The sequence below is a fragment of the Lissotriton helveticus genome, chromosome 8, assembly GCF_964261635.1.
Source record: "Lissotriton helveticus chromosome 8, aLisHel1.1, whole genome shotgun sequence".
In the NCBI taxonomy this organism is placed as follows: Eukaryota; Metazoa; Chordata; class Amphibia; order Caudata; family Salamandridae; genus Lissotriton; species Lissotriton helveticus.
Window position 1 is genome coordinate 278,041,222 of NC_136069.1, and position 27,894 is coordinate 278,069,115.

The window sequence follows — 27,894 nt, forward strand, 5'->3', positions numbered from 1 at the left end:
CATCAAAATTACAGTTCTGTTAACAAGAAGTACAATATCTAGGTCATAAGATTGGAAAAGGGACGAGAAAAGTGACCTCAGAAAGAATCACGATTATCAGAGGAATTAACCCTCCAAAGACACAGAAGCAAGTGAGAATGTTTCTGGGAATGGTTGGTTATTGCAGACAGTGGATAAGTGCAGTCTCATTAATTGCAAAACCCTTACAGTGCTTAACAAAAGGAGATGTAAAGACCCTATGGTGCTAAATGAAAAAGAGATGAAAGCATCTGAGCAATTGAAAACTAGCTTATGTGAAGCACCAGCGATAGGCATGCCTGATTACGAAAAATATTTTGAATTGTATTGCCGTGAAAGAGATGGGTGTGCCTTATCAGTTCTGATTCAGAGGCATGGAAGAATGAGAAGACAGATTGCATACTTTTCAGCTGTTTTGGATCCAGTCCCCAGAGCGTTGCCTGGATGCCTGAACGCTGTTGCTGCTACAAGTGTGAGTTTGGAACAGAGTGAAGGTATAGTGAGGGGGTACCCAGTATAGGTATATGTGCCACATTCAGTTGAGATCCTCCTCACTAGGACCAAGACGCAGTATATGAGAAACAGTCGTTTGACCAGATATGAAAAGGTGATTCTATGTGCAGACAATGCGACAGGGAAGTCATTCCTAGACTTGGTTTTCCAGTGATAATTGAAACAGACAGAGGAAGTCATTTCCAAAATGAACTTATACAGTTGATATGTGAAGCACTGGACATTCGGCAGAAATTGCATTGTGCTTACAGACCAGAGGCTTCTGGGGTAGTTGAACAAGTAAATGGAACAATCAAAACCAGACAGGGAAAAATGTCTTTGGCCACCGGACTAAAATGGCCTGATGCTTTGCCACTTGTTCTAATGACCTTAAGAAGCATACCAGACAGAAAAACAGGTTTGAGTCCTCATGCGATACTGATGGGACGAGTAATGAGACAAGCATTTGTACCTGTCGACAAACTCCTAACTATAAATGATGATATCATACTGGATTACTGCAAGGGTTTTTCTCATGTGGTGACTTCTGTGTTTCACCAGGTTGGAATTGATGCGAGTACTAAGGAAAACCATCCAGCTCATGACCTGAGTCCTGGAGACTGGGTTCGGATAAAGGTGCACAGAAGGAGAAACGGTCTAGTTCCACACTGGGATAAACCGCGGCAGGTAATTCTGGTCAGCACCACCGCAGTGAAGTATGCAGGTGTGAAAAGGTGGGTTCATGCGAGCCACACCATTCGAGTACCAGAACCTGAAAATCAACATCTGGAAGAGGCAAATACTAGTTCAGACTCTGACACTGAAGGTGAAAAAGACCAAACTCCAGATCCGGAAGCTCAACCTTTAAGTCGAAATCTGGAGATATCAGACACAAGTTCAGCATCTGAAACAGAGAATGAGATAACTGAAATTCCAGATCTTGAAGATCAACTTGTAAGTTGACATCTGGAAGGACCCAATACCAGTTTGGATACTGAAAAAGAGCAAAGTAAAACTGGTAAAAGTGGTAACTCTGAAGATCAAACAGAGAATTCTGAGAACAGAAACGTAAATCTCGAAACTGGTGAAAAGGAAATAACTCACGATGAGGATTAAATTCCAAGTACCAGCCATGGAGAAGTTCCTTGTAAAATAACTGAATTAACAAAAGAAAACCCAGATTCAGTTGATGAACTGGAAATCATAAAGTTCAAAATAAAAGGAAGTGAAGTAAGGTCTGAAACAGAGTCTGATGACAGTGAAGGAGAAACAACTCAACGAAAAAGTCCCAGAAAAAGAGCTTGGGGAATTGAACATGGAATTATAGAGCCGGAAATAAAAAAGCCAAGAAAAGGAGATAATTGGCCTAAAGAAATAAAAGGACTGAAATTCAAATTGATAAATAGAAATAGAAATCAAGAGGAACAAGTAAATGAAATAACGAGTCAAAAGGATCAAATAAAAGAAAACAAAAAAATTGTGCAAAGGCCAAAAAGAGTGAGTAGACCAAATCTGAAATATAAATCACCTGAATGGACATATATTGCTTTGCCTGATATAGAGGAAGTTGAAAGTAGTCAAGAGAGCCAAGATAATTTTGGTGAGTGAAAAGGTGATTAGAGACAAATTGTGTTTGAACTGGAAATTAAAGGATGAAAAATCAAAGAAAATCGCCAAAATAAAAAGGAAAGTGACAGCCAAAAAGAAGGATTTTTGAGGACACATTTTTCATGTGCAAGAGGTAAAAGAGACATTATAAAGAAAAAGATTATAAGACATTTATTTGAGTGAAAGAAAAAAAAATGTCTGAAATTTATATTAGAAGATCTAAATGTGCTATTTTTCACAAATGGTGTAGAATGTGGTTGATCTTTACAGGTTTATTAATGCTTATTTGGCTTATTTTAGCAATAGTGATTCCCTTTAGATCGAGTTTTGAACATGGAGAACAAAATAACAGTAAAAGTGTTAAGATACATGATTTAAAGAATGATGTGAAACTTGTGGATAACACTGAATTACATAGAGATAGATCAATTCATAATTTTTCAAAGGATGTTTTTACTAGGTTGTTATACGAGTATGTTGAAACCATGGATATCCGTGACTGCTATGTCTGCATGCAGTTACCAGCATCTGTATCAGAGGGAGTAATATATCATCACCTTCCTTTGACTCATGGTATAACTTGTAGTTATTAGCTAGTTTATTTTACAAAACAGGTCAATTAGAATATTATTATTCCGATTCAGATGACACTTTTGCAACTCTGTCGATAACACATGGATTGAACAAAATGAAAATGAGTCAGGTTTTTGGTGAATATTTTCTGGAAACAAAAGAAATGACTTCAGAGTATGCTTTTAAATATAATTTAACATGTAGATTGCGCAAGGAAGAAAAGGTATTCCTGGATATGGTTGAGGAGAGGAGAATTAGATATCAAAGATAAGCAACTGAAAGTAAATCAAAATCAACAATGTGGAATTTTGAAGACAAAAACCTTAATAAAAATAATGTTAATGTAGCAATAGGTATAGATACGCCACAACCAGGGAAATTGAGTATTCGTAGAGATAATACAATGTATAACAATTATTTCGTAGGTGCGAGTGAATGTAAAGACCCACACATAATCAGAGGGGGGGTGAGGATTTAAAGGTGGAAATTATCCTGTTTTTCCTGGAATTTACTTTATATGTGGGAACAAAGCTTATTATAGGTTACCAGATCATTGGTATGGGACGTGCTATGTAGGTCAGGTCTTTCCAAAAATATTTCATGTAGACAGGGGAACTAACGGAATTTAACAGATAGGTAAATCATTAACACTTAGAAGAAGGGAAAGTTTTTTAGAAATAATAGGGGACATTTTTGGAGCATTGATACCAGCAGTGGGTATATTATTTGATGCAAATAAAATTCAGAAATTATCAACGATAGTAGATCCGATTGTCAACAAATACTGCTGGAGGATTTTTAATGGTAAATACTGAAATGGTTGCTATGAGAGCTATGGTGATGCAAAATCGACTTGCTCTTGACATTTTATTGGCAAAAGAAGGAGGAGTTTGTGCAGTTTTAAAAGTGCAAAACTGTTGTACTTGTATACCTGACAAAAGTCAGAACATTCAAAGGTATATTAAGAATATTACTGAATTAAATAAAGAAATTTCTCCACTAGAGGTTGATGGTGTTGTAGAGAAATTTGGTAAGAGTTTTTCTGCTGTAAAGAAGTGGTTTGCAGAAATAGGTAGTTCAATAGTAGGGAAAGTGTTAATTCCCTTAACAATAGTAATTTTTATAGTACTGATACTAAGATTAGTGTGTAAATGTGTTACAAAAAGGAAAAATGAAAAATTGATAAAGGAGAAAATCAAAATAAGGAAAGAACGTGAAATGGGAGAAATAGAGTTGAAAGAACTTAAAGAGAAAATGTATAAAGATACAAAAAGACAAAGTGTAAAAAATACTAACGTTTTAGCTAAAACAAATTAAAAGAACCTATAACATGTTTTTAAAGAAATTCAGTTGGAGTGATTGGTGGTGATAAAATCACCAAAGGGGGGAGTTGATGGAGCAGGGGAAAGACAAAACTTTTTGGGTGCCCCTTGTAAAATTATTCTCTCACAACTAACATTTATTAATTGTGTGAAGCATGAAAACTAATCAACCAAGGGCACATAGAATAAGATACCACACGTGGGAAAACTAATTGGTATCCTGCTAAAAATTAATTTGCTAATAAATCAAAAGTCATATTAATATAGAGCTGTGATTTTGTAGATATAATCAAAGAAAACGTGTGCATTTGTGCTTATGTTAGAAGTTTTGTGGCAAAAAGAATGCAGATGGTAAGTAAACGACGCATATTCGTGTGCTTTTGCTAGGTAACTACTAACAGGGAAAATTAGAATGGTGGGAGGTAAACAGAAGGGTTAAAAATTCTATATCTAACGTCTGTTGGATTGGGGGGGCGCTAGAGGGCGCACTGCGGAATGGCTGCCTGAAGCGACAGCTCCGCCGGACAGACGTCGGCCCGGCGTGTTTTTGCCCTCATAACAGACAGCATGTTGCTGTAAACGTGCAGAAATAAGCTTTGGAATGTGGCTGGAAGATGGGGAGCGAAGCGCATGTACTTTGATGGCCGGAATGTGGACTTAAAGACAAGTTGCATCTACATAGCACGGCGGCCGGCGCTCCACAAAATGGCGCCCGAGAGACGACTGAGGAATGGTTCGGAGAGTTAAGTGCTGCCGCGTAGGAGAGTGAAGCACATGAAATCCCGTAATCGGAGCTAAGAAGGCCCGCGATTGCACTCGGCGGTGAGGTAGACTGTGGACTTTCGGACCTGCGGTGCGCTATTCTGGGCGCTTCTGTCCACGGTGCCGCCGATGCACTAACATAGCGGCCTCCGTGGAGGGTTGCGGGGAAGACCGCCGCATCAGGTAGGAGAGCTCCTCAACTGGCATTTCTACTGTCGTCGCCTCATTTGCTCTGACCACACCACGGAGTTCAATAGAAGCGAGGGCTGACAGGCGCGAATTGTGTGATTGCACCACGGGAGGCACCGAAACGAGGACCGTGGGGGTGGCGCCAGCACCGGGAGGACAGACGGGCCTGTGTCCTCCGCCAGCAGTGTATTGTGTGCACGGTGAGAGCCCGAAAGTATTTAATGGTCACTGATTTCACGTTAGATGGCCTGAAGACTCCGTAACTACCAGGTTCATCTGAATGCCGCAAGGGAAATGACAAATGCAGGACTATATACATTAAGTGCCCGGTGAGTTGACTGGATAGAAAGTGGAACGTGACACGGGGATTGGTGAGAACGTTCTGGGAAAACTCCGGGAGCAAGCCATTTTGTGTGAAATGCTAAAACGTGCCAGTCTATGCCACGCGGAAAGCTGAAATAAGAATCCTGCGCCAACATTTATCGCATTGTCAATGGGGATTCCCTGAGACAACATCCCTGGGTTGTAGAGCTTTGGTGGAGAATGGTGAGAGCACGTGCTGCATGAAAACTTCTGTTAAAACAGCCTTTATTCAGTCTCCGGACACGGACATTTTCAAACTGGAGTGGAGCGCCTCCTCTCTCAATAGTTACCTGCGTCAACTGAATGGTTCTGCGCCACCACCCTCCCACAACACTGATCTATAACAAAAGGCGGAGAAAAGGGTGAAACCGGGGGAAGATAACGGGCGATTGACTGTGCTGGCACTGATCTGCTCTAAAGGGCCTGCTCCACCATAGAGTGCTGCGGACAGATCTGAGTCTTAAGACGCCGAATCACCTACCTAAGATGGGGAAGCCAGACAAACAACAGCCAAAACTGACCTTTGAATTGCGCAGGACGGTACACGGAAATGCGACGCATTCCGATACAGAAACAGACGGGAACATAGCCACGGAAAGCAGCAGGGAAGCTATTCTAAAGGTGATGCAATCCAACTTGCAGGACCTAAACGGAACGCTCGACCATCTTACATGCCGCGTGGACAATATGGCGGCAAAATTAGACAAACAAGGGGAGCGCCTAGATGCTGCTGAAACCCGTATATCGGCGGTTGAAGATGAGGCGCACACCACTGCTAGCAAATGTGGAGGAATGGAAAAGGTGTTGGAGGTGATCAAGGCCAAGGCGGAGGATTTGGAGGGCAGATCGCGCCGGAATAACGGGTGTCCCGGAAACAACAAACACGGGCCGCATGGAGACCTATGTGGAGGAGCTATGTCGAACGACTTTTGGAGTGGAACAACTATCTCCGCTTTTCATAGTCGAGCGAGTGCACAGGTCGCTGCCGCCGCGACCTCCACTGGGTGCTCCCCCTAGACCAATAGTGGCTCAAGTTTTAAACTATCGGGACCGTGACAGCAGACTAAGGATGGCGCGGGACAAAAAACAGGTCACTTATCAAGGAAATCAACTGGAATTTTACCCGTACTATACTATGGCTGTACAACAGGCCCGTAAGGAGTTCGCTAATGTTAAGATGAAGCTGAGAAACATGCAGGTGGAATACGCCATGTTATACCCAGCACGTCTGAAGGTCACCTGGGAAGGTAAACCAACCATACTCTCCAATCCCAAGGCGGCCCAAGACTTCATCAAAAGAATTGTTGGAAAGAGCAAGGACCAGAAACGTGCAACTCAACAGCAGGACCCGACTAATCAGCTGACCTGAATGGACCTCCACACAATATCCGACTGCACTATGCTGGAGGATATAAAATGGATTCTTGAGGTAACGGATTTAAACATTTCGCACTGGCTGAACACTAGATAATTCATGGGTGGTAAGTGCGCGCGTTCATCGCTATGTAGAACACTATAGATCAATGCAAAGTGGGCATGGCTGGAGGCCCGAGAAACAGTTAAGACCCAATACCAATAAACTACGGGCTTTAAGTTAACCACCCAGCGCACTTAACAGAGGGCATTTGTGACCCAGGAACTTTGAATATGCTTAAGGTCTCATTTTACTTGTATCTGCTGAACAGGAGGGACTGTGAACAGCATGATAATGGGCGTATTGGTTGCAGCAAAGTCTCCATGCTCCTCACGGCACCCAGTTCATAATTCCTTAATGCTTACGATAAGAGACAGTGATATTATAGCACATGTAAGGTGTTGCATGCTCTGCAACTATCAAATGAAGGAATTGCTAATGATAATGTTTATACTGCATGTGATGCTGTAACTACTGATCACAATGTTCAAGATGATTAAGTCTGCATTAATAATTAAGGTATGTCCACATCCATTAATTTGGATGGTGTTGTGTACCCTAGGCGGACCTCCACATGGGTGATCCCCATACTGTTCATGGGTTTGAAAGATGTTCTAATTGGGGTATGGCTTTGGCAAGATTGGGTTGCTGAAGTGGGTGGGGGGAGTTCGAATTGGGGGTTAGCTAAGTTCTGAGGACCAGACCACTTAAGATACATTGCTGAAGTCCAACTTGTAAACTTTTACAAAGTCGAGCTTCTTGCACTAACACATTCCACTTCCAACACGGGGGAGGACGCGACAAGCACGATTTTACATGGCGGTTATTCAAATGCTCATGACGGTTAGATCTCACAACACAACGGGAAGGGTACACATGAATCTGCTTACATGGAACATACGGGGATTTACGAATCCAAAGAAAGTTAGACAAGTATTTGCATGTTTTGATAGATGGCAGGTAGACATCGCGCTATTACAAGAAACTCACATAGATCCCTCTGCACATAATAGCATAGGCAAAAGATGGGCCGAATCAATTCATCATTCAACATACTCTTCATACTCAAGGGGAGTCACAATTTTGGTGAAAAAGGCACAAACTTTACAGTGGAACGCCTGATAGCGGACAGTCAAGGCAGATATATCATACTGACGGGGAAGTTCCGAGGGCAGCGGGTAGCAATCATTAACACCTATGGACCCAACATAGACGCACCTGACTTCTTTCACGAGGTTTGGCAGCATTTGCACGACGAGCTAGATAGAGCACTGATTTGGGGAGGAGATCTGAATCTTACTCTAAATGATCATTTAGATCGATCGGGGCCCACTATAGAGCCACATAGAAAAGCAAGAGCTAAAGTACTGGACGTCATAGCCGACATGCACCTACACGACATTTGGAGGGTGAGACATCCAGCATCCAGAGAGGCAACACACACATCGGCAGTACATGGCAGTTGGTCATTGACTATTGGATTGGCTCAGACAAAACTCTGCTCTGGACCACGGAGATCAAACATATGCCAAAAACACTTTCAGACCATAATCCTATACTACTATCCATTCAAATACCTCATTATACGCCACCCCCATATAGCTGGAGATTCAACACCAAGGCACTTATTGATTCGGTGTATGCGGATACCATAGCCAGGGCTATCACAGACTACTTTCAACTGAATGCACCCTCCACACAAGATCCATTTCTTCTTTGGGAGGCCTTTAAAGCTACCTTAAGAGGAGTGTGTATAAGCACTAATGCAGGGATACTGATAGATATCCGAGAACAACTGTCACGCTGTGAAACACGTCTGAAGTCACTTGAAAGGCAATACGAATGCACACAAAACCAGTCCATACTGGGGGAACTGAGGCAAGTCTTAAATGAATACCAATCTTTCACCACTGATGAACTGAAATATATTCACAAACGTCCCGCAGCTAGAGCTTTTGGTGAGGGAGGTAGACCGGGCAAAGTACTAGCGTCTAAAATATGCGAAGGCCACAGCTCCCAAACAGCGTTGCAAATACGGACTGAGGACGGCTCCATCCGCGCAGATACACCTGGTATTCTGCAAGGGTTCGCACACACCTATGGCGCGCTGTACGAATGACACCCCACAGCGTCATCAGCGGAAGTTTTGGAGTATTTGGAAGATGTGGCCATTGCCTGGCTTTCGGACGCGCAAAGGGCCGATCTGGCGCACCCTATCACGGTAGAAGAAATCACAGAGATCATCAAATCGTTACCAAATGGCAAAGCCCCGGGCCCAGATGGGTTTACCTGTGAGTTCTACAAAACCTATGCTGAACTGCTTGCCCCACATCTAGTCGAGATGTACAAAGATGTCTTTGAGAAATCAGTACTCCCGCCAACATTACGGAAAGCAGTGGTGGTAGCCCTCCTGAAACCTGCCAAAGACCCTGAGCATTGTGACTCGTACAGGCCTTTATCGTTAATCAACGTTGATTCCAAAATTTTAGCCAAACTACTTGCGAATAGGCTGCAACCCCTTATGACTAACTTGGTCCTTCCGGATCAATCAGGTGTCATACCATCCAGAGCTACCACGCATAATACCCGGACAATATTCACCCTCTCCCATTATTTGATACCTAGTACTAAAGCAGTAGCGGTCAAGTTGGATGCCGCAAAGGCTTTTGATTCCATTGAATGGTCATATCTAATAACGGTACTTAAAAGGATGGGCTTCCCTCCCATGTTCATTCAATGGGTAGAACTACTGTACACGCGACCAATAGCTAAAATTTGAATAAATGGATATGTCTCTGACCCAATAAATATAGCGCGGGGGACAAGGCAAGGATGCCCTCTGTCCCCTTTGTTGTTTGCCCTTTGCCCATGAGCCGCTAGCATGCAAAGTCCGACAGAATCATCAGCCATCCGCCTTGCAATTCCCGAGTAGACCGGTACATATCTTGCTATACGCGGATGATATGTTGCTATATGTGCGTGTCCCCGAGCAAAACTTAGCCCCATTGCTACGAGAATACATTAGATTTGAGAGACACTCCGGGCTCCAAATCAATTGGTCGAAATCCTCTATAATTCCCCTGACAGGCACCACCTTACCACCTGCCAGAGAATTCCCCCTAGAATGGCAAACAGACCCCATAAAATACTTGGGTGTCTGGTATAACAGAGATCCTGAAATTGTTATCCAAACTAATTATGGAAGAGTGCGGTCTTCATTGGATGATAAGGTTAGTCGCTGGATACAATTACCACTATCAATCGCAGATCGAATTGCCATTGTTAAAATAGTCATTCTCCCTAAACTCCTTTATATTTTTAACAATATCCCGACCCCCCCCCCCATCCAGAGAGGTATTCAAACAAATAACATCCGTAGTGCTCAAGTTGATCTGGGCAGGTAAGCAGGCAAGTGTTGAACTGAGAACCTTAACTTTTCTCGTACTCCAGAGGAGGGTTGTGTTTGCCTTACTTTCTCCTTTATTATCAGGCACAATATGCTACATACTGGTATTATCCGATCCCGTACCTACCGCACACAGCAGTAGAAGAAGGGGATGCCTTGCCCACACCTTTAACGGCCATTATAACGCATCACCGACCTCCACTACATGCCAAAGACATCAACACAATTGACACCACCAACAAGGCATGGCATAAACTAGGTCAACTAGCGAATAAATTACCCCTGTATGCCCCAGCCCTGTCACTAAGTCACCACCCTGAGCTCTCCGTTACAAATGAAGAGGTTGGTATGAACTTGCTGCACCAAGTAGGAATAGACAAAATGGGGGACCTCTATAACAACGGGATGTTCAAAACGGCTCAAGATCTATCATATATTAAAAACCAGACACTACTGTTCCGCTTCACCTACCATAGGCTCCAGGGGGCAATCAAGAAGTTATACCCCAGCTTCCCTGCTGAACCACCACAACTAGATACTTTACAACTCATTTTATCCTCACCGAACACAACGCATTTAGTTTCACAATTATACACTACAGCGCAGAACAAAATTGGGAACACGACAGACAAGGCACGGGAGAGATGGAATGCAGTACTCGATGTCCCACTCACCGAGGTGGAATGGCAAACTGCTTGTCCCCTAACCCCAATGTTAACACCCAACGGTAACCTAAGAATCCTCCATTTTAAATATTTACATCAAACATACTACACACCTGTGAAACTGCAAAAATATGGCCTCCGGCCAGAAGCAAGCTGTAAACGTTGCGGTATTGATATGGCACAGGATTACTGGGTGGCGGTCACCTCATTGTTGGCAGAAATGATGGGGACTGATATTGTGTGCAATATTCGCACCTGTTTGCTGGGGATAATGGGGAATGTACAGGATATGAAGCGCAAATTCTGTATGGTGGCGCTCCTGCTTGCTAAACGACAGGTCTCCTTATGCTAGAAGAGCAAGACTGCACCCAACCCCCACACAATGGATCTGTGACATGGCTTACTGTCGTCATACATTACACATATATGAAAAGAGCTACCAACTCGATCCCGCCCTAAAGACTATTTGCAATATCTAAAGAACAACTTGAATGCACATCCAACTGTCTAATTGTATTATCCGTGATTGTTGTATCTGCTCCATATACGCTAGATGTAAACTGTACGAGTCTCTGTTATTTTGCATTTAAAATACTTGGATGACGAATGCAGTAGTGTAAAGGTCCGAAATGTTACTGGTATTTAATTGTCTGAAAATTCAATAAAAAGAATAAAAAAAAAAAAAGGTCTGTTGGGTTTGTTTTCATATTAGTTCCCATTGAGGCCCGTGCTGCCTAGTTTGAAAATGGCTGTTTAAACGAAACAGTGAAATTGACTCCAGGAAAGATGGCCCCCACACATGTGGAGTATGCTAGACATGAGTGAATGGCCTGTGCTCGGAGCGAGAGATATCAAGGTCGGCTTGGCCTATGACCCGGAGATGTGCCAAAGGATGCTTGCATTTAAAAGCCTGGGAAAGGAAGACGTTGTTACCTTATTATAAATAAAAGATACAAGGACTGAACGACAATTGCAAACATGAACAATTTAGTCATGAGAAAGTATTGGAAATGAGAGGACAAAAATAGAGAACTGGTTTGGACAAGAAGGACATGAGGTGATCCTCACCACCCCTCTAATGGACCAATGAGAAATGAGTGCGGAGCCTAAAAGTTTTAATTTTGGGTTAGATAGTTAGTGAAAAGGGTATAAAAGAGCTTGTGCGTAAGAGAGAAAAAGTTGGGTCTGTGGATTTTATTTCGCACCACGACATGCTGTCGGTCTGAACAATTTTATGGTGCAAAAAGACTTTGAATTATTTTTGGACTTTTAATTTTGATGGGGCAAAGAGATCAAATGCAGAGATCTATGTCGGGAGGGAGACAGACGTTAGAAAGACAGTCAGCTTGTGAACCTGACCTATGCAGTTCTGTCATCTTCCTGTGGCAGATTAGTAATATGCTTTCTAATTTTTAATTTCTTGAATGTATTTAATAAATGCTTAAAATTTGTGTTTGTCTAAAGAATATGCTATTTTTCCTTTCCTAATGAATCTAGAAAAACTTCTGTAAAATATAAACTTGAGTCTGTTTTTATTTAGAATAAAAGTCATGACAAATTAAAATATTGGAATTATAGCGGAGTACCTTTTTGTTATTTCCTTATGTCCGCTGAGAAAATTTGATATGTACATATATGTATATAATGCATAGAATTTAGAGTCTAGGTTAATGAGGTACCCCGCTATCCAGCAGCTTGCCTTCTTTTCCACTGAAGTAAGTAAGTTGCTCCTGGGTTTGGTGGGATGAGATTTGAGGGTTGTTGAGGAGCCGCGCTGCATCACAGCCCATAGCATTCCGGTAAATGCAGTACATTTATTTCAAGGTTACTGTGCTGTGCTGGGATGAGAGGCAGTGTGCTCCCTCCCCCTTGTGATGACAGAGAATTGCTTCCTACAGATCTTGTGAGTGCATATGAAGACGTGGGACAAAATGACCGTGCCTCAACCAGAACTAAAATGCCATTGATCCTCCAGCAGGGGTGCCTGGGATCTGATGGGCAGTGCCTCCAAGACCTCAGCCATGACTACACAGTAGAGCCTCACTGGATGCAGGTATTCATGGTCTCCACTACTAGCCAATCAGGGACTGGCAACTGGACTATTATCTCCAGTGCAGGCTGAGATTGGTCAACTGGTGATTGATACTGGCCCTTCGGAGCAATAGCAGGGAAAACAGGCACTGCACTGGATTAAGTGGGAGCAGAATCAACAATGGAAACAGAGCAGTCGGAGACAACTTATTAGTTTTCAGCTCATATCTCAAAGAAGAAATGAGATGTGTGTTAAATGGGCTTTGGCAATTCCCGAACTAACTTCCCTAGGACGTGCCGCGATGAACTAGTCCGGAATTCAAGGGAGGGCTAATAGCAGACTGAGTCCTGAGAAAAACCACAGGTACTAATGGAAATTAATGAGTGCCCTGTAGGTGCGTCAGGTAGACCAATGCCCACTCCTGTGCTTCCCTAATCAGGTTGCACAGGGAGGGCGACAGGTCTGGGAGGATGACTTCTGCATCTAGTGTCAGACAGTTTCTCAAAGAGACTGCTATGGACAGACGTCCTGAGAGGCAAGCTGGTTGGAGGTTCAATGTCTCAGCTTCTTCTTGTCCCTTCTGTGTTCTTGAAGGTATGGGGGACTGGCGGTGTGTTAGTAGAGTGTCACAATTTCCTTGGTAGCAAAGATCTCTTTTTGCTGAAAGTAATTGTTGATAAACTAAATTTGCAGCTATACTTTCATTTTCGTGCTTCACATTTTTCGAAAAGAATGTGGTGAGAGGGGTTAAGGGACAGCAAACATGTAAAGATTACTTTTTACATGTAAGAACAAACTATATGGATATACGTTTACTCACCTGCGCCAATTGGTCCAGGCGTTCGTTCACATCAGTGAGCATCCACGTATCCTCACCTCTCAATCGCTTCTGTTCTTTCAGTTTTTCTTGCTTTTCAAAAGCATCTTTTGCCTACGGTGGAGAAATAAGAAGTAGACATTTCAATATTACAGGACATCTCAAGCAAATACCAATACAGACGTTCTACAGATTTTTGGTAATTGGAATACAACAGTTGTGCGAAGCAGAAGCTAAAATGACCTTGAATATTATATTGTCATGTTGTTCTCTTCACTTTGATCACAACTATTGGTAATCTTAGCAAATGGCTTTCAAAGGAACTGCGATCTTTAAAATGCAACTGGGATTCTGCTGAAAAAGAAGTTCAACCTCTGCAAACAGAAGAACAGCAACTACAATAATGCTGAATTGATGTAATCTGCAGGCAGAGAAGCAAGTATCATCTTCGATGAAGACAGAAGACAGTGGCAAGATCTTGCAAATTTTGAGTGATTAGTGCGCAGGATATGGAAATATTTGTTTGGTAAAACAACGAGATATGAGGAGACAATAAAACTCCGTGATAACAGGCACTTATGTGAAGAAATGTGAAGAACACTCCATTTGCGCGCCCACTTAGGTACATGAGGGGCTAGCTACTGCAGTTTTCGAGAAGGCTCTATGGTCACCTAAAGAGATACTAAATACATAGGGTGCCAATATGTGGTGTTATCAAACTTGAGTTTCTCGAAAGGAATTCTCGCACAAACACGGTTATCGTTAAATATAGTAAGGGATGGGGGGCGTGGCTAGCAGCCAACGATGGCGGCCGCAGCTTAGAGAGGCTCCCGAGCGGTGGTGGCTTCCCGCATTCATCCGACATACTAATCCGGTAGTTGACAGTGCCAGAAGGGGTGGATTGGACCCGGAGTCCTAGCAGCATCCAGCGAGGCAATTTTGAGGCGGAACCGGCGAGTCTGCAGACCCAGGGCGCTTGACGGGGCCTGAGGAGAGGTGGGGCCTGACAACAGCCTGAAAGCAGCGGAGCTACAGTCGCCTTGGGTCCGACCGGAAGTGGACTCTCGGCGGCCGCAATGGGCCGGAAGTGCCGGCTCGTCGGAATTGTTGTCCGGGCGGCCGTGACCTTCTCCCCGGGAGCCCGGTGGCACGGGCGGAGCTCCGCGACCTCCGGCGGCGGCCGAGGGGGAAACAGACCAGAGGACTCGTCCTACGCCGCAGGTCGCGAAAACGAGGCCGCCATTTTCAGCGCTAGACGCGCATCACATCCCTGCAGCAGCGGCGGGCCGGGGTCCCGGGTACTTGAAGGGGACTCCGCGGCCTCCATTGACTCGCCCTCGGCGGCGGACGGCCGGCGGCGGCCGTGAGCGGTGGGGGCTGGACGATCTACCCCCCCCCTTCCTAATATGACTTTGACCAAGGCGGGAAGAGCATCGGCGATACACACGCCAAGGGGGACGCCTCATGTCGGCGGCACGCGGGGTCACGCCCGGGAACCTATCTGGACCCACTGCGCCCCGCTGCCCATAGGAGCTGTGATCAACGAGTCTTGACCGGTGGTGGGGGAGAGGGACCGCGCCGCTTGCTGTTTGTGGGCGCGGCGCCCTGCATTGCCCTGCGTGGCGACTGTGGAAAGGGCCAGCATTCACGGGCACGAGAGGAGTCGCTGTCTATCCTCACGGCAGACCTTACATTTCGGAGGGTGTCCGGCCTGCCCTGACCCGGGCACGAACTGAATCATGACACACAGAGGCCCCCGTCAGAATGCCACCCAGGCCAAGCTGGACAAATTCGCCTATGAAAAACACTCTCCACCCCAGGAACAACGCAAGGCGGCGGGGAAAACGACGGAGACGGAGGGGGCCAAAAAGGCCACTATAGAGGACGTATTAGCTGCGTTGGCGCAGGTACAAGCAACAGTGGGAGCCACGGCTACCGAGGTCACCTTGATCCGGGCAGACCTCCACAAAATGTCCGAAAGGGTCAAACAGGTAGAGGTTGTCACCAAATCCTTGGTCGAAGATGTCTCCGAACTGCAGACGGCAATGGAGCGACTGCAGACGGACAACAAACTGCTTCGTGACAAGCTGGATGACCAGGAAGGGCGCTCTCGGCGCAACAATGTCTGAATTTTGGGGGTACCGGAATCGGAAGACACGGGGGCTATGGACCTCTATGTGGAGGAAATGATCAAAACCAGGCTCCAACCGAAGGGGCTGTCAAATTTCTTCTCGGTGGAGCGGGCCCACAGGGTGCCGGGGGGGAAGCCTAAGACTGGAGGACCACCTCGGCCAATATTGGCAAGGCTGTTCAATTTCAGAGACCGCGACGCCATCCTGCAGGCCGCAAGAGTGGCACCGGCCATCCAGATCCAAAACTCAAGAATAGCGTTCTTCCCGGATTACACGGCGAAGGTCGCCAGGAGGAGGAGGACGTTCTTGGAAGTAAAAAAAACATTGCGGGAAAAGGATCTACAATATTCAATGCAATTTCCAGCCCGATTGCGAGTTGTAGCGGACAAGAAAGTGTGGTTTTTCGACAACCCGGACGCAGCCCGGGACTGGTTGGAGGGTTGGCGTACCGTGGACCGACAGCGGAAACCGCCCAGACAGCATCACGACCGCGGAGGGAACAGTGGGACAGGCTCACAGTCATCCGGTCGAGGAGGAGCAGAGGGATCGCCCTCGCATGGATTTGCAGGAGCTGGCGGTGAGGAATGACCCCTACTCGGACAATGGCCTCGGTGAAGACTGCTGATCGTCGACGCATTATTCAGTAGCTGCATTTGGACTCTGGCGACACTACCCCGAAAGCACGCAGGGATGCCGCCTGCTCGGGGAGACACTCTCCCCCTTACACGCAAGTACTCTGGTTGTGGGATGGGTAAAGCGCTCTGCTCAGTTGGGGAGGCGGGCAGTTGAAAGTCCGTTAGGCAGGGATGCAGGGAGGGGGAGTTGGGGGGGGGATGGTTCTGTTAAAGTTAGGAACACACTTACACGGTCAAGTGAGGTAACTAGACTTCCATTTGAATCTGGACAAGGCGAGAGAAGCAAGCAAGGGGGTATGGCTCCCAGCAGAGCCTTGAACAGAGGATCAACCCTAGGTGGGAGGGAAGGACGGGTGGATGGGGCCCCCATGAGCTCCTCCGGATCCTTCAGGGGCAATTGTACGCCCAACACCCGGGCAGCACTTCCCCATCGTTGCACCATTAACTCCAGAGTATCCAATGGCGGATGTTTTAATTCCTGAGCGGAGTGATGTGGCTGTGGAGACACAATGCCCGGCTTTGCGTATCATGTCCTGGAACGTGAGAGGGCTGGGGGACAAGGTTAAACGGGGGCTGGTCCTTACCGCGATTAGGAGACAGAAACCCATGATAGCACTACTGCAGGAAACGCATTTAACAGGGGGAGCGGTTAAGGCCTTAGATAGACGAGGCTACAAGATGATAGTCCATTCGGATTTCACGTCCGGCTCCAGAGGGACCGGTATCCTGCTACAGAAAAACACACGATTTATCCCCCTAATCACAAAAACTGATGACCAAGGCTGTTTCGCAGCCCTGCAGGGGCAGTGGGAGGGGAAGCTTCTCAACCTGGTTTCGGTGTACATTCCACCGGCATTGCACTCAGTACACCTCCCTAAATTGGGTGATTTTATTCTGACTCTCCCTGAAGGGGAGGTTATCCTTGGAGGGGACTTTAACGCGATTCTGGAAACACAACTCGACAGGTTCCCCACACAGGCCCCCACGGGAGGGATCCCCGCCTTCAACGATTCTTAACGGCCATAGGCCTGACTGATATTTGGAGGCACCTCCACCCCAGCACCAAGCAATACACCTTCCACTCCACAGTCCATGGGAGTCTGTCGAGAATTGACCACTTTCTAACCCTGGGAGACGGCCTCCAACATGTAGATACAATAGTGATTCATCCTCGAGGGATCTCGGATCACTCTCCACTTACGCTCACACTCTCCTCACAAACACGAACGCACAGGCGCATGTATCCCATACAGGCTACTTATCTCAAGATTCCCCAGGTCCGTAAAGCTCTCAAGAAGGCAACTTCACAGTATTTTACTGAAAATGTACACTCTGTACGCTCCTCCGAGATATTGTGGGAGGCATATAAGACAGTCCTGAGGGGGGAAGCCATAAACACCATCACGGGTTACAAGCGTGAACGTTCTCAGGAGCTGGATGGTATATACCTGACTTTGCAGGAATTGACGAAAGCACACGAACAATGCCCCACTCCTTCCGCCCTGCACGCATTGACACTGCAACAACAGCTTTATAACGACCACCTCCGTATACATGTCAAAGGACATCTGACGGACACCCAAAATAGGATCTATGAGGTGGGTGATAAGGCGGGGAAACTACTGGCATGGCTTGACAAGCGGGAAGGAAATTCTAGAGGTATCCTACGTCTGAGGGGCAAATACGGAACGCTGCACACTAACCCAGAGCGAATTGTGGATCTGCTCGCGGACCACTTTGAACAGGTGTACACCCCTGACCATGTAATCACCTCCGAAATGGCCAGAGACGTGCTGGCGCCGATCGAGGTCCAGACACTGTCCTCGGAGGTATCCGGTGAACTGGAGGCAGATATTACCGCTGAGGAAATACAATTGGCTATTCGTGCTTTGAACCCGGGTAAGGCTATGGGACCTAACGGGATACCGATAGAGTGGTATCAAGCGATACCTGAGACCCTTAGTCTGCATCTGCTGGAAATGTTTAAAGAATGTCAGGAAAAGGGCACACTCCCGCCAGACCAAAGAATGGCGACTATAGTGACCATCTCCAAACCGGGCAGACCACCTGAGGACTGCTCCTCTTACCGCCCCATCTCGCTGCTTAATGCAGAAGCGAAAATACTCGCTAAACTCCTGGCGATGAGAATCTTGCCCCATCTGTCTTCTCTGATACACCCGGATCAGTCCGGGTTCATGCCACACAGGAATACAGCGTTGAATCTACGACGCCTACACGGGGTACTGGCCAGGGCAGACTCGGTAACGTCCCAGGCAGTGATATTAGCCCTTGATGCCAAGATGGCGTTTGACCTGGTGGAATGGACGTACTTGTTTGAGGCGCTGTCGCGCCTAGGATTTGGGCCCCGCTTTATTGCATGGGTCAGGATGTTATATACTGACCCGGTGGCCAGAGTGGTAGCCAATGGCCATATCTCGCGGACGTTCTCGTTGGGGAGAGGTACGAGACAAGGCTGTCCCCTCTCTCCCTTGCTATTCGCGATTTCTCTGGAGCCCCTCGCCACGCTCATTAGAACCTCACCCCTGCTTAAGGGAATCTGCTGGAAGGAGGGCTGGGAAGATCGGCTGTCCCTATACGCGGACGACATGCTGATCTACCTATCTAATCCTAACGAGGGAGTACCGGCCCTACTACAGCTTTGTGACGCCCATGGCAGGATCTCGGGATATACATTGAATTGGAATAAATCGGAATTGTATGTTCTGAAGGGGCAGTCTCCAGCCCTTGACCCGAGTTGTCCTCTACAGGTGGCGGGCTCATCGTTTAGGTATTTAGGCATTCATATTACTAGAGACCCCGCAGAGTTCATTGACAAAAATCTGAAACCCCACTTAGATAGGCTCAGACGAGATGTCAAATTCTGGTCAGAACTTCCGCTAACGCTCTTGGGACGAGCCGCACTTTACAAAATGATGGCTCTGCCCAGGTTTTTATATGTCCTTGAGAACACGCCTTTCCCGGTAGCCCCTAAATTCTTTCAAACGGTAGCTGCATTGGTCTCCAACCTCCTATGGGGGACCCACCCTGCTCGTATCGCCCAATCGAAACTACATAGAGGTTGGTTTGATGGTGGAATTGCCCTGCCCAACTTAAAATTTTACTACTGGGCGGCACACCTCAAACCCATCAATCACTGGCTTCACGCTGCGCAGGCCGAGCCAGCTTTTCAGGCCGACAGGGGACAACTGGGCACTGACAGCATGCCAGCTCCGCTATACGACCACCGTAAAATCCGTACTTTAGTGGGACCCACCAAATTAACAGTCACGATCTGGCACGCGGCGACAGCTGCTCTGGGCTGGAAAGGGAGAACCACCAAGCTAACTCCACTGTGGGACTCTCGAGTCCTCGGGCACATGAGGAACAGCAAAGGCTTTTCACACTGGGACACTATAGGGATCTCCACGGTGGGTGATCTTTGGGAAAGGGGAGGGGTCGTGCCCTTCAATCGGCTGGAAGAAGTGTATGACCTCAGTGAGAGGGAACTTTATAGATACATCCAGATACGGCATGCACTACTAGCGGTTTTGCCCGTAGACACAGATTTGCCTGAGTCCTCCCCACTGGAAGATCGCCTTCTTACTGAATTCATGGTTGAGCGTGCAACATCCCTTACCTATCGCAAACTGCTTAACAATTTACCAGACCCAACGCGGACATTAAAGACGAAGTGGGAGGGGGACACTAGCGAGATGGATGAACACGAGTGCAATGAGGCACTGGCGTCACCTAGGGAGGTCGGCATCTCTGCAAGACTACGACTGGTGCAATTGAAAATATTACATAGGGTATACTATACCAGAACAATGTTACACCGCATTCACAGGATAGAACACCCTTACAGCCTTCGTGGATGCGGGGAGGAGGGTACATTCTTTCACACCATATGGGACTGCCCCCGAATTCAGGAATATTGGAAACAGATACTTCGCACAATCTCACAAACACTAGACATAACACTGTTACCTGACCCGAAGAGATGCCTTCTAAACGTATGGGAACCTACAGATCTCTCCAGATTCGGACGGATTTGGGTTACGGTAGGGCTGATGGTTGCGAAGAGAGATGTCGCGCAGCGCTGGGGGGTGCCTGAAGTGCCGACCAAGTCGCACTGGTGTTTAAATATGGATAAGGTAATGGTGACAGAAAGAGCGGTATACTCTAACCGTGCCTGCCCGGGGAAATGGAATAAGATCTGGTCCAAATGGAATGTGTACAGAGGCGAGATCTGTGACCCCTTGCCAGAGGTTGAACCAGACGAGTCAGATGATGAAGGGGAGGAGTGACAGCGCACTATATGTTCTATAACAGCGATGTGGGAGGGATTTAGGAAAGGGGACCCTTTCTAGGTGGCTTCGCAGGCTTACGGGGCGGGAGGTGCATGATACTCCACGTTAGAGGCCTACGTGATTAGATACAGAATGGACCCTTATGGGGAATGATGTGCTTACGCCAGGCTCTATCATGGGACACCTAGGGAAGTTGCTTACGGATGATCAGTATTCAATTACGAAATGACCACACTCTTGTTCCTAACAGTTAATTTGTTTGTTTATTGGTTGAAAAAATGGGAAATCAAAAACAACTAATGCCTGGAATACTGCGGTAAATGCCGCGCCATGTTATTGAGACACCTGTACTGCGATATGTATTGATGAATAACCTTTGGAAATCTGTGTTGTGGTCCATCGAGAACTCGACCACGAGATAGCGGCCGGCCCATCGGGTTGTAGGCATTCTGCAGTGTAACTGACTGATGCAATAAAAGTTTTTGCTTTAAAAAAAAAAAAATATATATATATATATATATATATAGTAAGGGACTAGTTTTCCGGATATTATTCGGGCAGTATACTTAATAGACAGAGCACCACATTTTAAAAGCTTTCTTCTTTTTTATTTTATTTATTTCAAAGCATTTTATTAGCAATGAGAATATAATGCAAAACAGAGGAAAAAACAACAAGACTTCACATTAAATGTAAGGTATATAGTGACTACATTTCTCATCCTTATTGTACTGAAATCAAGAATATAGTCCAAATTTAAGGAAAGGGACGGAGTTCAGGATAGAAAGATGATTAAGATATGTATGAGTATGCTACTGAAAGTATTGGAGGAAAAAAAAAATCAATGAACACACAAGTGCCGGGCATCTTCTGGTTTGGCACGGCGTGCCCTAAATGGAAGCTGTAATGGACGGTGTGTTGATGAAGGACCCCTCGGGAAGTCGCTCAATGTGTCTTGAGTGTTATTTGATCAATCCAGCTAACTCATCGCGAAATAGATTTTGTAATATTCAGCTGGTGGGCTTGACATCACAAGCAATCAGCAGTTCGATGGATTGGTTTCACCTTTTAGAAAAAGGAGAACACCTCCACACTAAATATTTGGGATTCTCTCAGTAATCTAGATTCAGCTATACAAATCAGACTGTAACAAGCAATGCAACGGGAATAGGATGGGTTTACCGAGCTAATGCATGTAGCATTAGCCTATTAGGCAGACAAATGAGGGGTGGGGGGTACGAGGAGCGGACAGGGATGGCAAAAATTATAAAGCAGACCCTCAAGCAGTGCAATGCGAGTGATTGTGTATAGGCAGAGGGTTACATCTAGGCCTAGTTGCATCGATACAACTAATGGCATTAAGTGAGAGAAGACACACGCCGATGGACATGATTGGCAAAGTCTAAAGCCAATGGCTGGAAAAAGATGATCTATGAAGGGGCGGATCCCAAAGCCACTGGATGCACATGTCTAGTAATACGTTGACTTGACAGCTGAGTTGTCAAAACTCAAAACCAAAAAGTACCTGTCAACTCTAGATTTAGGTTATCATTCAACTGTCCAAAAGGGCATCTTGCTTGTGGAGATCTGTCAGTTACGATTAATTTTCTAATTCTGATGCTGAATGCTATTAAGGTTATCTACATACATAAGATCAGATAAACTTAAATGTTCTATCAAAAGTACTTAAAAGAGAAACACAGAGCATGAATAAATTGCTTATTCATTCTAACTGCACTCTCAGTGCAGCTAGCTTCCACCATGGTCCAGAAACCACGGCCAAAATGTTTAAAGATTGCCGCTAGCATTACCACCCATTGCTTATAACTCTGTCATATGTTACTGTAGAATTTAAAAGCACTTACCATACCCTGTGGGTCACCGGAGCCTTACCCACAGAGTGGTACAGTGCTTCACAGTGTGTGTAGGGTGTGTTTGGTCATATCTTGAGCCTATGTGAGAAGCATCTTTACATCCTGTGTGAAGAGGTACTCTCATCTTGTCATGGGAAGCAGCACTTAACAGAGTTATGGACAGAGGTTTGAGACAGACAGTTTAGGATTTGTAGTGTGCTGGCCTCTGTTAATAACTCTGCAAGTCCCATAATGTTATTCATGATATCTTTACATTCTGGGCCCAAATGTATATGCTTATTACAGGAGAATGTCGTTAAGAGCAAAAAGAGGTGGCGAGAAGCAGAGATCTACTAGGAGGGACTCTGTTATAGTCATTACCTGTATGATTGTTAATACAGGTTCTCAACTAAAAAGTCAAGTAATGGTCAGAATATTCAGGACTTGCAGCCGTTGACTATGCTAGATGCACTGTTGGCCAGCAACGTGCAGCAGGTTTTTTTAGACCCTACAAGCTTGTCCAGTGGTTGGTTACAGTGGACTGGTTGATTATACCCCACTCAAATGTGCGAGAACATGATTGCAAAGGTTTTAATTACTCGATGGTAGGAGGGAGGACAGGTGCTTCTGGAACAGATAGGTTACCTATATCTTTTGTCACGTCTTTAGCAGTTGGCGGAGAGTGTTGATAGCAATGGGCTTAGCTCATGCGGGTGACTGTGCATCTGCTGTCAAGGCTTCTGGCCAGGTTTGCATGGGGTGACAGGGGTCTGTTACGGCTTGAGTTTAACAGTGGAGGTTTGATGGGAAAGGCGCAACCTGCAAATCTGCTAATCATGTATTTCAAGTGACTGAAAACAAGACCTGGTCGTGCCATTGGTAATTGGAAAAAAAAAATCAGTAGACCTTTCCTTCTTTATTAATTTCTGTCCTATTTTTACCCTTTTCCAAAAAAACTCCTGGAGACACACACAAACAACTGACACATCATGGCAATCAATCAATCAAAATAAGCTTTATTTGATTTCTTCATGGGAAACTATGAAAGCAATACATGTAAATACATTTAAGATTAGTAAGCCTAAAAAACAGTATACAATCTACGTAAATGTACAACAGTCTTATGTAAAGTAAATATTCTTTCAGCATCAGTCCCTATCTTTAAAAAAGAATCTATCGTAAAATACAGATACTTTTACATCACCATAAAATTCATAATATAACGGTCTTTCTACAACTAATTACATTCTTTAAAAAACTTGCCATAGACAACATTATATACTGGATAAGGACTGCAGGAATAAAAAGGCTGGGCGACATTGCCTAAACCCAAGTGACCTTAGTATCGATAAAGCCCAAATCTTTCTCTGTTTTTCATAAAATTTATAAAAGAACACAACATAAATTGTGGTCTGCTGTGATTTTCCGTCACAGGGGCACTTACAAAGGTATTGTGACCATTTGTTTATCTCAGAAAAGCTTGCTAGGTGCAGAAAAATTCCCAGTCTAAAGCCTGTTAAAACACATCTATCTTAAATCCCGTCCGTGAACTTTAAATAAGATCTGATTATTGCGAACAATCCGTTTCAATCATTCCTAGGTTAGTTTAAGTTTCTCCAGTAACATCATGCACTCTCTTTTAAGATCTTTTCTGCTAATATGTTCTAGGGATTCTGGCTGATCGTAAAATTCCGGATGACCCAGGTCATTCATAAAGTCTTTAATATACTTTAGCCAGGGTATACTGAGTGCCCGATGTAATTTAAAACACTCCCTTATAATATTACGTTTAGTTTTCTCAGAAGACCAGATCTTATGCCTTAAAAGAATTAGCGGAGTCTTAATTAACTCAGATAAATAAGGTAGACCCAACTCCGCATGGCATAAACAGGTGTAACAACTACCTGGTACAGCTAAAAGAAATCTTAAAAATACATTCTCCACCATTTGCAGGGGCTGGCATTCAGAATAACCCGATACACCACCTTGATACACACTTCGCCTTGTGTATATATATATATGTCCGCAGCATTCGATACTAAGTTGCATTCTATCTTGCTTGGTCTTCTTGCTGTTTAAGATCTACAGGAAGAAACTTTGACCTGGTTTTCTTTCTTCATTTTTCAATGCTCATAGGCTGCTCGTCTCTCTCCCTTTCATTCTGAGTTTTGTTCGCTATCCGGGGGCTTTCTCAGGGCTCTTCTTTCGCCCCCAGCTTTTTAAATATCTACATTACTCCTTTGGTCCGACTTATTCATTTATTTAGCTTTACCTGTACGTCATAAGCAGAAAATACCGACTGTTCTGCAACTTTCCCAGTTGAATGGCAAACGTCTATTAGAAGCCACCACTTAGATGAGTAATAACTTGTTGAAACTCAATTCAGAACAATTCAGATTTTGCCTAAGAAAGAGCTATCGCCCTTGGCAATGTATTTGAGCCATGTGTTACAACAGTGTGGCTGCTGTTCAGCATGGCTAAAGGTTGGGTGGGGTGGAGTAGATTGGAGTGTAGTAGGCTAGGGTAAGTAGACAGGTAGATTGGAGTGGGTTAGGTTGGGGTAGATTGGGGTGGGGTATATTGGAGCATGTTGGGGAAGAGTGGGGCGGGGTACCTAAGGGTGGGTAGCTTGGAGTGGGGTACATTGAGGTGGGATAGATTGGGGCGGGGTAGATTGTGGTGGACTGGGGTAGGTGGGTATATTGTAGTAGGGTAGAATGGGTAGACTGGAGTGGGGTAGGCCGGATGTGGTAGATTGGGACAAGGTAGACTGGGGTAGATGGGGTGGACTGGGGTAGATTGTAGTAGAATAGATTGTAGTGGGGTAGGTTGGGTGGGGTATATTGGGGCGAGATAGACTGGGGTAGATTGATGTGTGGTAGACTGGAGTGGGGCAGATTGGAGTGTGGTAGATGAGGATGGGGTAGATTGGGGTGGGCAGAACAAGGTAGATTGGGGCAATTTGGAGTAGTCTGGAGTGGGGTAGGATGGGTGGAGTAGATTGAGGAAGGATGGGTGTGGTACATTGGAGTGGGGTAGATTGGTATGGGTAGATTGGGGTAGACTGGAGTGAGGTATATTGGAGTGGGGTAAATTGGGGTACATTGGAATAAGGGAGATTTGAGTGGAGTCGGGAGTGGGAGATTGGTATAGATTGGGTGGGGTAGATTGTGGTGGATTGGAGTGGGGAAGATTGGAGTGGGGTAGATGGGGTAGATAAGAGCGGAGTACATTGGAGTGGGGTACATTAGAATAAGGTAGATTTGAGTGGGGTAGAAAGGGGAGATTGGAGTGGGGTAGGGTAGGGAGGGAGAGATTGGTATAGATTGGGGTGGGGTAGATTGTGATGAACTGGAGAGGGTTACATTCAACGATAGAGTGTGGTGTATTGGAGTATAGAATGGGGAAAATTGGAGTAGGTTAGATGGGGTAGATATGAGTGGGCTAGATTGGAGTGGGGTAGTTTGGAGTGGGGTAGTTTGGAGTAGGTTGGAAGAGGTAGATTGGAGTGGGATAGACTGAAGTGAGGTAGATTGGAGTGGGGTAGGTTTAGGTACATTGGAGTGGGGTAAATTGGAGTGGTGTAGATTTTAGTAAGGTAGAGCGTAGTGGGGTAGAGCATAGTGGGGTAGAGCATAGTGGGGTAGAGCATAGTGGGGTAGAGCGTAGTGGGGTAGAGCGTAGTGGGGTAGAGCGTAGTGGGGTAGAGCATAGTGGGGTAGAGCGTAGTGGGGTAGAGCGTAGTGGGGTAGAGCGTAGTGGGGTAGAGCGTAGTGGGGTAGAGCGTAGTGGGGTAGAGCGTAGTGGGGTAGAGCGTAGTGCGGTAGAGCGTAGTGGGGTAGAGCGTAGTGGGGTAGAGCGTAGTGGGGTAGATTGGGGTAGTTTGCAATGGGGTATACTGGGTGGGATAGATCGGAGAGGGGTAAATTGGGGTAGGCTGGGTGGGGTAGATTGGGGCAGACTGAAGAAGAGTGGAGTAAGGTAGATTGGAGTGGGGTGGAGTATGATACAATAGAGAAGGGGAGCAATAGCACAAGGGGAAAAGGGAGACGCAGTGCCATGAAGATGGAGGAGCAGTAGTGCACAAAAGAGGGAGAGGCATTATAATGAATTGCACGTTCCTCTCTATTATCAATAGGTGTGTAGGCAATTTGTTTTGAAAAGCGAAAAAATACTTTTCCGACCCAGGACACGTTTATCCCATTACAGGTACATGAACAAAAACACGACAATCTACTTTCAAATGCTTAAGAGCTGTTTTAAATGTAGGTATTTTGTTATTAAAACATATTCATTTTGTGTACTTTTTTGTCTTTACATAACATTTGTATTGTTCCAGTTGAAACACCGCAGTATTGATAAATTCTGTTTCACTGCATATCACCTTCGGTTCTTATTAGTCAGTAACTGCAATGTCAAGAAATTAGTTCCAGGGTTCACTTGCATGCCTATTATGCCATGGGCTCTAATTGCCAATTTAAGCCGATTTCTCCTTTCTGTTCATTAGCCACACCAACACTGCTTGAAGGTAGCCAGTAGACAACAAAGAATGCATAAACAGTGTGTTCTAGTTTTCAAAATCACTTTCATGTTTCAATCTTTTCAGATTAGGGCTTTAAATATATGCACTATTTTGCTGTAGCTCACGTTCTGCCTGCAAAACATTGCAGCTTCTCCCACTCCCCAGTGCAAAGGATATGGGGAAGGAGGGTGTGGGGGTTGGGGGAAGCAACATGGAATACTGAGTTAGTGGCATTTGCTTGTTTGTTATTGTAAAAGAAAGTAGCACGCACTACTGTGCAGTGCTTCAACACAATTAAAGGGCGGGCAGGTGGGGAAAGTAAAGAAGAAACAGAGAGGGTATGAGACTGACAAGAAGCACCACAAATGTGGAAATAAGCTAATCAAAATACAATCACTAGTTCGAACTGTGTAAACACAATTAAAAACGTAGCTCCAAAAATGGGAGCAGTGGATGGACACAAGCACTTGGTCCATGCTCTAAGGGAGGTCCAAACACTAGAAGAGGCATGACGCATGCATGTCATGGCAAATTGCAACTAAGGATATGAGAGCAAAGCTGCAACTAACAAATGGTAAGCCTATGGGCAAGCTATAGCCCACCAACTTGTCTCGAAGAGAGTGTATGAACTGTCTAGACGAGATCTAAAAAAAATGGAATACTGGTCATGGCCCACTGTCACAATCCCATCCTGTGCTCTCTCCGTTACAACCACTCCCTGCGGCCCCTGAGTGGTGGTTTAGCATGAAGGGCTCATGTTGCTTTAGCCCTATCGCGCTTT

The 27,894-nt window shown here is 45.4% G+C and overlaps 1 protein-coding gene across 1 annotated transcript in view; it reads right to left on the reverse strand.

The window, feature by feature from the left end:
- The window catches only part of CWF19L2 (CWF19 like cell cycle control factor 2), a 1,282,529-nt gene that overhangs the window by 1,090,863 nt on the left and 163,772 nt on the right, over window positions 1-27,894 (reverse strand). The window contains exon 2 of the mRNA XM_078657031.1: window positions 13,665-13,775. Coding sequence (XP_078513157.1) covers window positions 13,665-13,775 — 111 coding nt within the window. The remainder of the gene's footprint in view (window positions 1-13,664; window positions 13,776-27,894) is intronic.